Source organism: Camarhynchus parvulus, chromosome 3 (assembly GCF_901933205.1).
Source record: "Camarhynchus parvulus chromosome 3, STF_HiC, whole genome shotgun sequence".
In the NCBI taxonomy this organism is placed as follows: domain Eukaryota; kingdom Metazoa; phylum Chordata; class Aves; order Passeriformes; family Thraupidae; genus Camarhynchus; species Camarhynchus parvulus.
This window is the reverse complement of record NC_044573.1, coordinates 9,932,151-9,946,954: the sequence shown is the minus strand read 5'-3', so window position 1 is coordinate 9,946,954 and position 14,804 is coordinate 9,932,151. Positions and strand designations below refer to the sequence as shown.

The window sequence follows — 14,804 nt, the reverse complement described above, 5'->3', positions numbered from 1 at the left end:
GTAGAGTAAGGCAATAACTTCTGTTAAAGTAAACAGTACTTTTAAATGAAATGGGTTTGGCTGGTTGGTGGGTTTTTTTGAAACTAATTGTGATGCTTAAAAATACTCTGGGCACAGGAGAACAGGAAGCATATGTCCCAAACATACAACTTTTCCTTATATCACATATAATGGATGTGGCATTCACATTCTTTGAACAGAGAGACATAATTCTCTCTCTCTCAGAGGATTTTTCCTGGAGAAGCACAGAAAAAACAATTCTTATCTCTACTTGCTGTTCCTGTTGTTTTTGCACGTGTGGAATGTGTTAGGAAGATTGTTTACCTGAAGTAATTGTCAGTTGGATTCTGCTGAGAATTGTTTTGATTCCTTGGCCAATTGGCTCAAAGCTGTGTCCTGGCTGTCTGGAGACAGTCATGGGTTTTTCTTTAGTATCCTTTAGTAGAGTATAGTATCTCTTTAATATAGTATAATTAATATAATATAATAGAGTCTTAATAAAGCAATTATTCAGCATTCTGAATCCATGGAGTCAGATGCCAATCATTCCCTGCATCAGGGGCACCCTGGATTCAATAAATGGCCACAGGGGAAAATATGTCATTCTTAAAGGCACCTATCCTGCCCACTCACCATTCCTGTTCAAATACCAGCTGTGTAGCTTGCCAAATCTTTACTTGAGCTTCATGGTTTTTAAAAAACCATGTCAGGGTGCAGCTCTAAATCTCCTGTCTTGGTTGACTGATATTTTACAATACAAGCAGCCTACAAGTTAAATAATAAAAACCACAGTGGTTACACGACATGCAGCATTGTAACTGTGATGTGCATTTGGACCAAAAGGTCCCACCAGTGAGTTATTCCTACAATCAGGGAGAGAGCTCTGCCTCCTGGCTCTGATAGCACTCACAGCAGGTGCCCAGGGCAGACTGGAAGGGCAAGGCAGACCTGGGGAACAGCAAATACAAAAGGTGCCATCACCTCTGAAAGAAGTCAAAGTGTAACAACCTGCAGTCTTTCATATCCCCCGATGCTTCCTTGGCAGCTTTGCAGCTCCTTCTCAGTTCTTGTTGTTTGCTGGCAGCTTCCAAATGCTCCCCTGGATGTGACAGAAGTGTCTGTCAGCAGCCCTGGGTGCAGTAGGTGGAGCAGCTGTGTGGCATTTTGATATCCACCACAAAATAAATGACTTAGATGTGTTAGAAACAGCAAAGATTTCAGGTCAGCAGCCTGATTTCCAACACAAAAGTGGGGAAGTTGATGCAGTATGTGTTTCTTGGCCTACAACTTTATCTCTGTGTCCACCCCTTTGTTACACCCAGGAGTGACTCAGGGAGTGCAATACACAAACACCAACAGGCACTCAGCTGGCATCATTTGTTTAATAAAGTTTTTTCTGGTTTTAAAAAAGTTTACAAGACAGATGTGTTCCACATGATAAAATAACCAGAGGCTGATCTTCTCTTGTAATAACTTAACCCATGCAGAAAGACTGGACTGCCTAACCTGAAGTTAGGCAGCAGCTAACAATTTACCAAAATATGCACAGATCTGCACACTTCAATGGAAACAGGTAGCACATGACACCACGGAGTGAGAATCGATACACAAGCCTGCTCAGAGAATTTTCAGAATTCAAGTGTAAGTTTAAGGAAAAACCCTGATTTATTCTTTAAATGGAGCTTATGTACTGAGAGTGAAATGCTCTGCTACAACCTGCCTACAGCCACCCTTTGCTCAGCAGTCGTGTGAGAACGCAAACACAGAAATGTCACAAGTCCTTTTCACTACTGACACTACACATTAACAACTGAATCTGATAGCATTGCTTTGGTTGGTTCAATACAGAATGAAAGGTTTCTAATGTCTCAGCTCTGCTTTCCCATTTTCCATCCTTCTCCAAAGTGGTTGAAGAGTGTTGCTGAGGCCAATGTTGGATCTTTCTTCAAGAATTCAGTGTAGCTTTTGTGTAAGAAACTGTGGAAGGCAAACAAACAGGAACATTACTGTAGGTAGACCAGAAATACTGCAGGATTCCTTCAAATCCCACAGAGAAATGAATCTTTACTTATTGTCACAGCATGAAAACTAATGCTAGGTTAACTGTGTACCACATTTTAGAGATGTTCAGCTCCTCAGAAATCAAATGTTACTGGAAAGACTGGACTGACCCAATCTTTCCACTAACATTGCAAACCCTCTAAAATGTCCTTATTTCAACACACAATCCAGAAAAAGTGTGGGGGAAACTCTGTATAGAACAAAAATCATCACCTAATGTCTGACCACCTAGGAAATTCAGGGATTTAAAAAAGAAAAAAAAAAGGAACTTTGTGAGCAATGAACGATGCTGAATTGTATAAATCACAGCCAGACTACACTATGGGGACAGGAAAATGAGAGAAAGGTTAAACCTTAACTTTGCAAAGCTGTTAATAATTAAACTGCACAGCCAGCTCAGGGCTTCAGTGTGCAGATGAGGATAATAACACTTTCTTGAGAGCTTGGACACGTTTGAAAAGTCAAAATCAGCAATGTAACTTTTTGGGAGCAGGAAGGGGGAGGGAAGATAATGAAAGCTGTGTCCTGAAGGCTTAAAGCTGACTGGAAGAGTATGATAAACACATATCTACATAGGCAGATAATCCATGACAAAGGATTCAGGTCTGTATTCAGCCTAATTCCATTCTCTGATGTCTAGGCATGTCCTGGAGGTTGAGTGCCTGAAAGGAGAGAAGATCTGCTGCTGCTGAGGCAAGTTTGGCTCTCAATGCCTGCCCTAATGTCCTTATTAGATGGTGCAGGTCTATGAAACAGCCTGTGACTAATTCATCCTGGGAAAGAACAAAACTGAGCAGGGGCAGGTAAGAACCATGAAAGGAAGCTGCAGTTCTGCCCTGTCTCCAGGTTCTGAGCTGTTTTCCACCTCCATTGCTGGGGACTGTGCTGTATTTGGGCTGTTAAAGAGTGAGCTCCCTGCTAGGTGAGGACAGACAGAAATACAACCCTGTGTCTCTGTGTATCTGAAGAACACAAGGCAGGATTCTGAGTTAAGTCACTGCTGTATTAGCAGATCAAACTTTCAGATTTCCTGAGCCAACATGGAAACAATCACAACTGGGCCAGACCCACAACTCCAGCCAAGCTGGGAAAAGCTTTTCACCCACCCCAACATTCTGGTGTGCAACTGCAGATGGGAGCAGAGGTTGTAAAATTTATAAAACCAGCAAGATTATAAAATTTCACCTTCCAGCACTTCTAATGCCACTGTCTGCATGTGCTGCTTCAGTAAAAGAGGCAGGGGGCCAAGCATTCCAGAGGAGAGGAGAAGCCAAACCTGAGGCCTGCCTTGGATGAGCTAAGGCTCTCTTTCCGAGGACACATCTCCTTCTGCTCCGCTGCTGGCACTGGGGTCATCCTTGTTTCTGGGGACATTTCTTTCTCTACTTGACTCAGAGGGCACCTTGGTTCTGGTCTTCTCTTTTCTTTGTTGCTGTTTTTCAAGTTTTGTCAGCTATTCACAAAGTAAGGAAAAAAGTACATCATGTAATAAAACGATTTCAGAAGTCTATTTCTAAAAAATTGTAAATGTAAGCATTTGTATAAAACTTGCAACTTAGATTCACAACACCAATACATGTATCAACAAAACAAAAAAGAAAGAGAAAAACCCCTGAAGGTTGAGATCTTCAAAAATTTAGAAAAGACAGTGAATTATCACCATAAGATAATATGATCACCCCAAGTATAAAAGAGAAGTGATTTATTTATATCTCTTAGCACAAGTAATACAAAAAATACATTTGGATTGACTAATTGCAAATGACTTACAAAGTTCTGATTACCAATTACAAACACAGACAATTGCTCAGATAAAATAGATATTTCATGGTCACATCCAATGACATAAAAGAGCTATTCATCAGCAATTATTTATCTAATCTCTTCCTGCATTAAACACTGCAGGTGGTTCAACTACCTCTTCTTACTAAAGCTGAAAGCTCAAATATAAAAACCACACCATCCCTAAGCCTTACTTCCCATGCTACAAACAAATCAACAGATTTTTGTCAGCAAAAAAAGAATGCAATGGGCAGGGAAGAGGAAAGAGAACAACAATTTAAATTGGCTCTCCCTCATCATACTTTGCATGATGGATGTCTTGACTCCACCTCCTCTTGGAATTTCTATCAGCTGAACACTGCTGGGACCAGGAGTGGGAGCTATATTCATTCTTTTCTGTATATTTTCTGTCTCCTTCTTCTTCTAATTCCCTCTCCTCTGAGTTTTGAGCAACTTAAAATTGGACAGGGTTTGGAGTTTGCAAAGTTGAATGGGTTAACCCATTAAAGGCGCCAATGCTTTCTGAAATGTTTTGTGCTAACGGGATGTTGCTCTAAATTTTTACCAAAGCTGTCTGATTTTCTAAAGGTTGCCAGTGAAATTTTTGCTGTTTTGACTTCTTGATAATATCCTGTTGGAATTTCTCACTTGTGTCTAACTCAGGGAACATGAAAAAACCCTTTTAAGAGGCTTGTCAAGGGAGTTTTGGGCCTTACACTGCCAGAGAAAGTTTAAAATCCAGCACCCTTCCCTGCCTTCAGCCCAAGTTGTGGCCACCCAGGAAGATGTTGTCAGATGGGTAAAGCAGGCAGCCTTCAACTGGGAAGGCAAAACCCTTAAACAAGTCAATATTCCCCAAGAAAGAAATTAAACCTTACAGAATCCTGCACACCTTGGTAATTCCTTGGTTATTTTACACCTACACACTGGGCAGCAGTTCTCACTCCAAAAACAGAGCTGCTGCTGCTGCTAATTATGCATGGTTTGCCCTGAGAACTCTCAAACTGTGAGCGTACAGAAAGAAAGACTAGAGACAGAAGCGGATTTTTCAGGGGCTAAAACACGACACAAGAATCCAGAAACAGAATTTGAAGGTAAAAATGAAACCAACTTCAAACCAAGCTATTTAAGGCAACACAGGGCGCTTGTATGTGCTCATTTCATAGTTGGAGGACTTGTTGAGAAGGATGATGTGAGGAACAGGGTCAAAAGCTTTACTAAAATCTAGAAAAACTAAATCCACCACCTTCCCTTCCTTCAATTCCTTACTGTAGAAGAGCATTAAATCAGTTAGGATTTTCCCTTTTGAATCCATGCTGACTGTGCACTGTCCTTTAAATGCCTTTCAGGAGCACCTAGCATGATCTTCTCCAGGCACTGAGGTTAGATTAACAGGCCTGTAGTTTCCTGATTCTTCCCTCATGCCCTTTTTAGAAACTGCAGTAACAATTTCACCAAGGTTAAGTGAAGCATTATACAAATAAAGTTGGTGTGGCCTTGCTGAGGCACAACAATCCTTTCCCCCTTTCTCTCAGCCTGGAAAAGCTGGCCACTGTTGTGTTTAGAGGATGAGAAAGCCTCAGCACTGCATTTGGTTTTCAGCACAGCTTGTGCTGTTCCTCAGCAGAGCTTGCTCACTCTCCTGTCCACTCCAGACTTAAATTCAGGATTGAAACTCACTATTTCCTTGTTTCTGACAGAGAGGCACCTCTTCACCTCCACCAGTCACCCACACGGCAAGAAACTTCACTAAAGGCACAGGGGGTGGTCCAGACTTATTAAAAACACTGTTAATGAGTCATTATTAAACAGCTTTAATGAGAAGGAGGAATAAACTGTGAAAAGCTGTTCTGCACTACACACACACAACCTTTCAACAGGCCAGGGAACTGAAGAAAACAATGCAATTATTTGTCTGTTCAGAGGCTGCACAGGAAGGACAAGGTCCTTGTACCCGATGGAAGCTGTACTGCTTCACAACAGGAATGCTACAAATTTGCAGAGGATACACATCATCCTGTCCAGACAGACCTTAGGAGTCACTTACTTGTTTAGGATCAACAGTGGCTGCTGGGGACTCCAGTTCTATTGTTACAGGACCATCGTTCTGGATGTGGACCTGCATGTAGGCACCAAACTTGCCATCTGAAAAGGGAAAAGACAACAAGTGCTCAGAGCCCTTGGGAGGATAACACACACCAAAGTTTTTTACCAAAAGTGATACCAAAAAGAAATAAAAAATACATAAAAGGGCAGCCAACTGCAGAAAGTTATTAAGAAAAAAAACAGTGTGTGTGCACCCAGGTATGTAGCTTGACATTCAGAGAGGATAAATACACAGTTAAGTAGAGAAACATGCACAAAACAAACCAAACCTACAGGTAATCAGGGTGTCCCACAATTCAGGATAGGCAGGATGGTTCTCAGTGCCAGGAGATGACATTTCAAAGGCTCTAACAGCTCAGCCTAGGGATTCAGTCCAACTGACCACTTGATGTTTTGAAGAAACTTTATATTTAGGCAAAAGGTAGGAAAACCTGGAGCCTACTCTGAAGCATTTGACAATTGAATACTGTAGAGCAGGGGACACTGGGGTGCAGCTCAGTTCCTGTGGCATTCACATTCTCTGAAAAATCTCTTTGCCCAGGATTTTTCACCTGGGAAGCTGAGAAGCCTCAGAGAAAAAGGAAAACAATAATTATCTCATTTGCTTCTCCTGTGTTTTGCTGCTTTGGAATGTGGTTGGAGATTGTTTACCCACAGGTGATTGTTTCATTGGATTCTGCTGTGAGTTGTTTTCACTCATTGGCCAATCAGGGCCAAGCTGTGTCAGGACTCTGGAAAGAGTCACGAGTTTTCATTATTATCTTTTTAGCATTCTGTAAGTATCCTGTCTGTATTCTTTAGTATAGTTTAGTATAGTGTTCTTTAATATAGTACCATAAAATAATAAATTAGCCTTCTGAGAACATGGAGTCAGATTCATCATTCCTTCCTTCATTGGGGCACCCTGCAAATACAGTAAGTCCCAATCTGCCACAGCCATTTCTACATTCCTGCTGGTAACCTAGGCTGGTCTTTGAGACTTATACAGATGTAACCTACAACCCTGTGACCACAAAACCCAGTCAAAACTAATGCATCTTTCTTTGACAAAATAATAAACAAAGACTATTATCTTAAACTTTATTAGTGGGAGCACAACTTTGCAAACTGCTCTCTACAATCATCCCATCCCTCTGCTGTACTTCACTTACAAAAAGGATTGGTCTTTTCCATTTCCCATTCATGTGTATGGACCTAAAAAAAGTAAATTCCACATGCCCTTTTTTTTCCAGAGGCTGATCAAGTGGTCAAATAAACCCCCAACTTTACCAGAACACTCAAAGTACTCCCATGTCATAAGCATTTTCTATCTTGTTTTGGCACCAAAACCACGTCAAGGAACAACTTTCTGTAACAGTTCCCTCCCATTCTCCTCACACATTTAAATTTCTAGTTACTGCCCTTCATCTTTCCCCACTTTAAGACATCTGGACTGATCAATTCATCTTGCAACATCTTCTGCAATAAAACAGGATCCTAGAAGTATTATTAAAGTGACAAGTTCATTCTGCTGGACACCCATCTCTCCAAATTCCTTGCCTCTAAAAGCCCAGCACGCATGCCTTCCTCAGATGGAATATCTGCACCTGACATGAGTCAGAGAAGCCCCATCTGAGCCATAAAGACTGGAAAAAGAGGCATCATTTACTTCCAGAATATTTTTGTACATATTTCAAGCCTTATGACCTAGAAATTTCACACTGGTTTTATACTTCTAAGCTTGTCTACTTGGAAAGTTATTCTTAATTAACCTCATGTGAATACTGTTGCTCCAGATAAGAGCACTTATTCTGAAATGACAGCACTCACAAAGGGAATTAATCAGGGAGAATAACTGTGCTTTCAACTTGTACCAAACCTTAATCTGAGTTAAACTCTTCCTTGTGGAACAATCCTCTCATATTTACTTAGATATCACTACTAAGGGAGTAAGACATTTCACACTCCTTGCCATGTTAATCTTTACTACCTCAGAAGAATAAATCCGCATTCAAGACAGAGAGCAAAGGCCCTGCAACATAAGGAGGAGCCTTGGTAGGTCTGATATTTGGGTATTAGCTTGCACAAGAGTGCTCAGGCCTGTAGACACCAGCTCTGCTCCCTAGAGTGGAGTGGGATGTTGAAGAACACAAGAAAACACTGAAGCATAACAGGCAAGGACTTCTGATGCAGCCTTTTATTTCCTAGATGTGAGTGCCCATGTGCTGACCTAGGAACCATGGCTCTGAAGCTTCTCCAAGATTTCATTTGGCAAGTGTCCCACTGCTCTTGGTGTGAAAGAATGGTTTGTGCCTCTCTTTGGGGAACACTTCCCACTCTGAGCTCCTGGCTGGCAAGCTCCAGGCAGACCAGAGAGCAGAGAGGAGCTGCCTGCCCAGCACCTACAACTCCCAACAGCCAAATTCTCTCCTGGAACCAGAAAACACAAGGCTCCTAGGAGATAGGACAAGACCTTTATTGATCTGTCTTTGCCTCAGCTACACAAATTCCACTTTTAGTGATTAAATTACTCCTCTAAAATGCATTAAGCAATTTGTAAGATCAAAAGGGAAGGGCACCTACAGCAATCCAGAGAATCAAACTCTAATCTCCCAATAACTACAACTGTTGTGTGTGTGCCTGTGTGTATGTAGGGGCAATGTGAGTACAAGATTTTCCAGACAGCAAAGAAAGAAAGAAAAAAAAAAAAACCCAAAAAAACTCCAAAACCAAAAAAACCACGGGCAAAGCAATTGGCACAGCAGAAACCACAACCTAAGAGAATCTTAACAGACTTGGGTGTAACACACCATAACTGTCACAGCTTAATAAGAAAGCAAAATCATAAACTGACAGGTAGCTCCAGCACTGCCAGCCGTTTTAAATTCATGTGTTATCTGACACAATAGCACTCTTGAGTTTCCAAATCTGTGCTTTTAACACTGAAAGAAAAATGCAGAAGTGAAAGCTCATTTTGCAGAAAGCACTGGCAAAAAAAAGTGCCAAAATAAGGGCACTTAATATTCATTTCAGATACACAACTGCTATTCACTGAGAGAATGAATTCAAAAAGCTGCTTTCAAAATATGAAGTGATTGAAGGGGTAGCAGAAATGCATTCTTTATCAGGAACAAATGTTGGAAGAACATATCAAGCCAGAAAAGCTTGAAAAATTGACATTTTTGGACATGTGGACATATGTGCACTTCACTGTGCCTCCTTGGAAAGCACTGGAATAATTATCCTAAGCTAGAGTCAATATGAAAATTAGCCTCTAAATCTTTCCTCAGCTTCTTTTATTTTTTTTCATCAGGAAAGTAAGGCCAACCACTATCTATTAGCAGACACCATTTAAAAAAATAGTCTTTTCTAGAAAATTGTCTTCTGTCAAGTGTAGCAAAAAGTCAAATCTGAATATGAAAATGGACAGAAAGGTCTCAGAAACTCAAACAGAAAAGATTGAGCGTGGACAGAGCGCAAATGAACAGGAAAGCCAGGTATTTTCTGATAAAGAGAAAACTGTTCCACACATGACACAGAGTTGAGGAAAGAGAGTCTAAATCAAAACCTGTTCTCAAGTAGCACATTACACCTCCCACTGTCACAATTCCATGTAACAGGATGTGGAAGTGACAGATGGAACTGAGCTGTCCATCACACACTGCTGACACCTTAGAGCCTCACTAAACACACTTTTCAGAAAAAATGCTTCTCCTGGGTTTATCTATTTATACAGCACAAAACATCCAGCCTTTGAGGGAGCCTGACCACAGAGCTTGTTCTCATAGCTGCAGCCTCTCTGGGCTGCTCATGTTGTGCAGCCAAAAGGAATACAAGATCTACATGCCATCCAGAGAAAGGCTTGGATAGAGGAAGACTGGAGCAATCACCCTGAGAGGCTCTAGTAAAAATATTATTTACATCCCTTCAGCTACAGAAAATCACAGAATAAAGAAAGCAACAATCAGGAAAGGACAGACACAAGGAGTGTCCACTGGTCACAGCAAGGACCTTACCAGCCTTCTGTCCTTACCTTTAATAAGCTCTGGTTTGTAGGCTTTTCTTAGCTGCTCTAGGAAGTTGTTATAAAAAGACTCTGCCTGCTCCGTGGGCATGGCCATGTGATAGTCAGGCTTGTTTCCCTTCAGGATGCACTGGAGAGTGAATTGGCTCACACACAACACTTCATACTGTTTATCCATCACACTTTTGGACCAGTGCTTCCCACTTTCATCTTCAAAGACTCGCAAGTTCAAGATCTTTCGAACCCTGGGAGAAGGAGAAGATAATTAATTCCTAAATCGTCCCCTGTGGGATCAACAGGTACCATACACAATAACAGATGCATATTCAGTCTGCCTCCACAAGATAACAAGTTATCCCTCTGCCCCTTGATTCCCAGCCACGGGAATCTCATCACATTAGGCAGAGCCTTAACCAAGAGAGCCCTTACACAGCAGTGTCAGGTTATTAATCCACACCATCATTTCACGGCGTGGCACCAGGACAGAATAACTGCATGTTCCTCAGCAACATAAAGATGGCACAGGAAGTAAGAAAGCTCACTCTTTACTATCTGCTTTTATGTGTCACAACATTACTGAATGTGTGAACAGCTTCGGGAATTTGAATCCTCCCACCAGACCAGGAAATCACACTCAGTAGGAAATGAGATCATCCTAAACTGTGTTTAAAACTGTGGGTTTTTGTTTCCAATCATGATTCCAATCATGATTCATGATATCCTCCTCCTGCTTTGTCACTTCCTAGCACTATTTCCAGACCAGGCCCCATAAGCCAGATGATGACAAGACTTTTTCATCAGGATGAGAGGAGGAATCCAAGGAACAGGGCAGAACTGCAGCTGGCAGCAAAGTGGTTTGAATTTTGGGCTGATTTTCTAGAGATAGGGGACAGAACAGACTGGCTCAACTCAACAAGGGGACTTTCACAAGTGGATCCTGAAAAACAGCAGGAAACTGCAACCCAGTCCATGTCAGGACTTTGACTGATAACAGGACTGCATCCAAGCCACTCTCCCGTCTTTAGTTTCTTCTTCTGGCTTCTCCACACCTGCAGCATACCAAGGGAGCCTATCCAGTACAAAGGGTTTCAACTGCAGCCATCAGCCAGGCATTTTGCACCGCACCAGAGGTGAGGCAGTCAGTGCAAGACAAAGCTGAGACTTTGCTGTGGTCTAGCTTCAGGGTTTTGCCATCACTAAGGCACAGTCACAAGAACATCCTCGCCAACTTGTGTGCGTCGACAGCAAACAGAATTACCTCCTGAATGAAGTGGATTGTTGAAAGCATCCACTGGAAGGCCCCAGCAGAAGGTTTAAATCATCACCACTGCTCTGTTTTCTACACAGAGGTGTTTGTTGTTTCATTTACAGGATTACTAAAGTTTCCTTTAATAGGACCTGAAAAGCCTGGTTAAGCTGCTTTCTTCACTCCCTTTGCCCAGATGCTGGCTTCCTGCCCTTCCTGTGTCAGCCACCCCAACAACCTGGTGCTGACAGCATGGCAGCCACAGATCTCCTGCCTGCCAAATTCAGGAGCAGCTTCCACATCCACCAAGGGAGGGATGGGAAGAGATGGCAGAGCAGATGTTACACACTGAGGGAACCAATGGAGCATGTGAGAATAAAAACCCCTTTTTCCTGACACCAGTCAGCTCCATTACCTGTTTCTTTTTTGCCTTTGCGAGGACTGAGGTCAGTCCTAGAGCAATAACCAGTCCACAAGAGACAGAAGAAGCCCCTGGAGAGCTCTCTCTTGCATGTGTTTGCTGGCTGAATCCCAATATTCTGTGGCCATGGAGCAGATGGCCAGAGCCAGTCCTCCAGGCTGCCAAAACTGATTCCTGTTTGCAGACAAGCAGCTGACAAGACTATCCTGCCTTTAGAAAGAACAAAACTCACGTGCAAGCTAAAAGGAGAGTCTGAGGATGCTCATAAATCCCGTCATTGAAGGATGGATTTCTTTTGGACTCAAAAAGGATTTAAAAGAATCTGCTCTTGATAAAAAACACATAGCAAAAAATGGGACCAGATTTTTCTCAATGGAACATGAAGAGAAAACTTGTATTCAGTATAAAATATGAAGAGGAACTAACAGGCAAACCTGAATTTCCCAACAGGAATAGCTTATTTGCTTGGCTACTGCACAGGTATCAGCAATGCACAAACAGAGGAGTACAAGGCAAAAGGAAGGGAGTGACTTACATGTGCTCCAGCTCTCTTTGTGTATCCTCCAAAGAAATGCCCAGCAGCACACAGAGGCCTCGTCCTATTGAACTGATTTGTTCACCACCCACTGGAGAAAGCAGAGAGGGAAAAGAAAAATAAGGCTGAATGCATTGTCTTGTTTTATGGCACAAGTCAGGACTGGTTTCAGCAGTGCAACCACTAAAGAAAACTACATTCTAAACCCTGTTTCCTCTGTCTTAAGTTTGTAGATTTGAAAGATCACACAGAAGCATTCTTTCAAAAGTTTTCCAATGCCAGCACTTCTTTATCAGATTGGGTTACTTACCCCACCATTTAAAAACACTATTTGATGATTTTTATACTACAATTGCATCAGTTGTCCTAAACAGAAAAGTGGTAAAAGTCTCCCCAATCCTTGAAAAATTATCCACCTGGTTGATGCCACCAAGTGCACTCAATTTCTCTACTCCACCATTCCCTTCATATTTGGCCATTTTTTTGAACAGGTGATTTCTACCCGAGTCCTCATGGGTTTTTTGAAACATGACTTCCAACAACCTGCAAATTAGACCCTCCTAATTGGGAAAACAATCCTTTTAATGACATTTACAATAAAACACAAAAATAGGTAGTGTTTTCCTAAGAAATGCCTTAAATTATCTTAATTTAATTAAATTATCTTAATGTGGTTCACCCTGAGATGACTGTGGTAAGAATAAATGCGGTCTTAAAACTGAGATAACCACCAGTTACTCAGCTGCTAAAACTGCATCCAGGCTCATAACTGGGACAAAAAGCTCCAAACATCCCACAAAAAGAAAGGAGATCAGGCCTCCAGTGAAAGCTGAAAGTGGCTGGATCAGGGTATGAGTCCTCCAGTCCGGAAATTTGTCCTGCTCTGAACAGCACTGTCCACCAAACTCTTCAACAGCCAGGAACTCTCCCCAGTTTCAACTCAACAGTTGAAATTCTCTCCAGAAAAGTAGTCCCAAGGCAGCAAGAATCACTGGTGCGGACAGGTGTGCCCAAAAGCTGTGCCCCCACAGACATGCTCTGCCCGTGCTGACACACAGTGACACCCAGCCAGAAGCTCCTCAATGACTCAAAGGCCACCCTGCTGCACACCAGAGACTCCCACAGCAGGCACTCAGTGTCTCACGGGCAAACTTCTTGGAGATTTGAAGCACCCTGAGCACAGCAGGTGCAAACCAGTGCAATAGCAGGGACATTCCATCAGGACACAGCGTTCCTGAAGGAACCCAGGCGAGCAGTGACCAGCGGCAGCTGGGACAGCACCACTGACACACACACACAGGCAGTGGAAAAAGATGATGCGGGCTGCACTGCCAACATGCCTGCCATGCACCGAGGTGACTGGGACTGCAGTGCCAGGGAGAGGGACACCGGGGTGGCACTGCCACCACACGCACAGCAATGCACGGCCGTGCCAGGGCGGCCCCGCTAACACAGCGCCCAGGCCGTGTCACGGCACCCAGGCGGTGTCACGGCACCCAGGCCGTGTCATAGCACCCAGGCGGTGCCACGGCACCACAGCACCGAGCCTGCCGGAGCCCAGGAAGCGTTTGGACAGCGCTCCCCGGCACACGGCGTGATTCTCGGGGATGTCCTGTGCAGGGCTGAGTTGGACTCCACGACCGCTGTGGGTCCCTTCCAACTCGGAATCCTGTGCGATTCCGTGAGCACAAGCGAAGCAAGACGACTGCGACTGTGCTGCCGACACAAAGGCGCTGGAGGAGGCGATGGCAGCGTGTGTGCCAGCCCTCGCCCGCCAGGCAAGGCTGCACACAGAGCTCCGCACACACCCCACACACACACACGCACCCGCGGGGCCGGGCCCCCGGGGGAGCCGCAAGCAGCGGACCCACGCCAACCCCACGCGGGGGGATAAGGCGAGGGAAGCGCCCGCACACACCCACAGCCAGCCCCGTACACAGACACGCGCCCGGCCGGCCCGGCCCCCGCAGCTCCGCGCTCGGGACACACTGACCTGTGACGCTGGCCTGGGCCACCCGCTGCACGATCGCCTTCATGGCGCAGCGCAGCGCGGCCGGCGCCGAGCGGGGACAGCGGCGGCGCCCGGCAGCGGCAGCGGCGGCCGCTCCCCGCGCACAGCGCCCCCCGGCGCACGGGAGGTGCCGCTGCAGCCCCGGCCCCGCCGCGCTGGGGAATTCCATAGGATACGGGACAGGTGCGTGTCCAGGTGCTTGGCCTTCCTCTTATTCCCTTAATCCCCTCTTCCTCTTATTCCCTTAATCCCCTTCCTGTAGGGATTTGGGGGTGCCTTCCAAAAAATGAATATGCACGTAAGCAGATTGGCATTCGCTATAGGAACAGCTATAGGGACACAGCAGAGTGCCCGGGAAAAGGAGGTGGTGGCTGTAAGGAGCTGAGAAGCCCATGTGGAAAGGCGGGGCCGTAGGTGCACGGGCTGAGTGGGGCTTGGGTTGTAAAAGCTCCTATAGAATCAAAGCTGTGGGCTGGAAGGGCAGGGACACTTTGCACCAGGCCAGGTTGCTCAAGGTTATCCAAAACCTGGCCTGGAGCACTTCCACAGCTGGGGAATCCACACCCTCTCCAGGCAGCCTGTTCCAGTGCCTCACCACTCTCACAGTCAAGGATTTCATCCTAATATCAAACCTTTTCC

At 44.3% G+C, this 14,804-nt stretch overlaps 1 protein-coding gene across 1 annotated transcript; it reads right to left on the bottom strand.

Annotated features, from left to right (window-relative positions):
- Positions 1-1,363: 1,363 nt before the first annotated feature.
- Positions 1,364-14,251, bottom strand: DTD1 (D-aminoacyl-tRNA deacylase 1). The gene is made up of 6 exons (XM_030945101.1): positions 14,148-14,251; positions 12,155-12,245; positions 9,962-10,197; positions 5,891-5,988; positions 3,338-3,514; positions 1,364-1,977 (listed from the first exon to the last, which is right to left on the bottom strand). The coding sequence occupies exons 1-5, from the start codon at positions 14,188-14,190 to the stop codon at positions 3,359-3,361; spliced, it is 624 nt and encodes a 207-aa protein (XP_030800961.1). The 5' UTR covers positions 14,191-14,251; the 3' UTR covers positions 1,364-1,977; positions 3,338-3,358.
- Positions 14,252-14,804: the final 553 nt, after the last annotated feature.

Excerpts from the sequence above, each read along its gene's own strand:
- DTD1 (XM_030945101.1), bottom strand. The coding sequence starts at position 14,190 with ATGAAGGCGATCGTGCAGCGGGTGGCCCAGGCCAGCGTCACAG. Across the intron at positions 10,198-12,154 it reads CAAAGAGAGCTGGAGCACAT|GGTTCGAAAGATCTTGAACT; the intron begins GTAAGTCACTCC and ends TCCTTCTCCCAG. Across the intron at positions 3,515-5,890 it reads CCACTGTTGATCCTAAACAA|CTGACAAAACTTGAAAAACA; the intron begins GTAAGTGACTCC and ends CTTTGTGAATAG.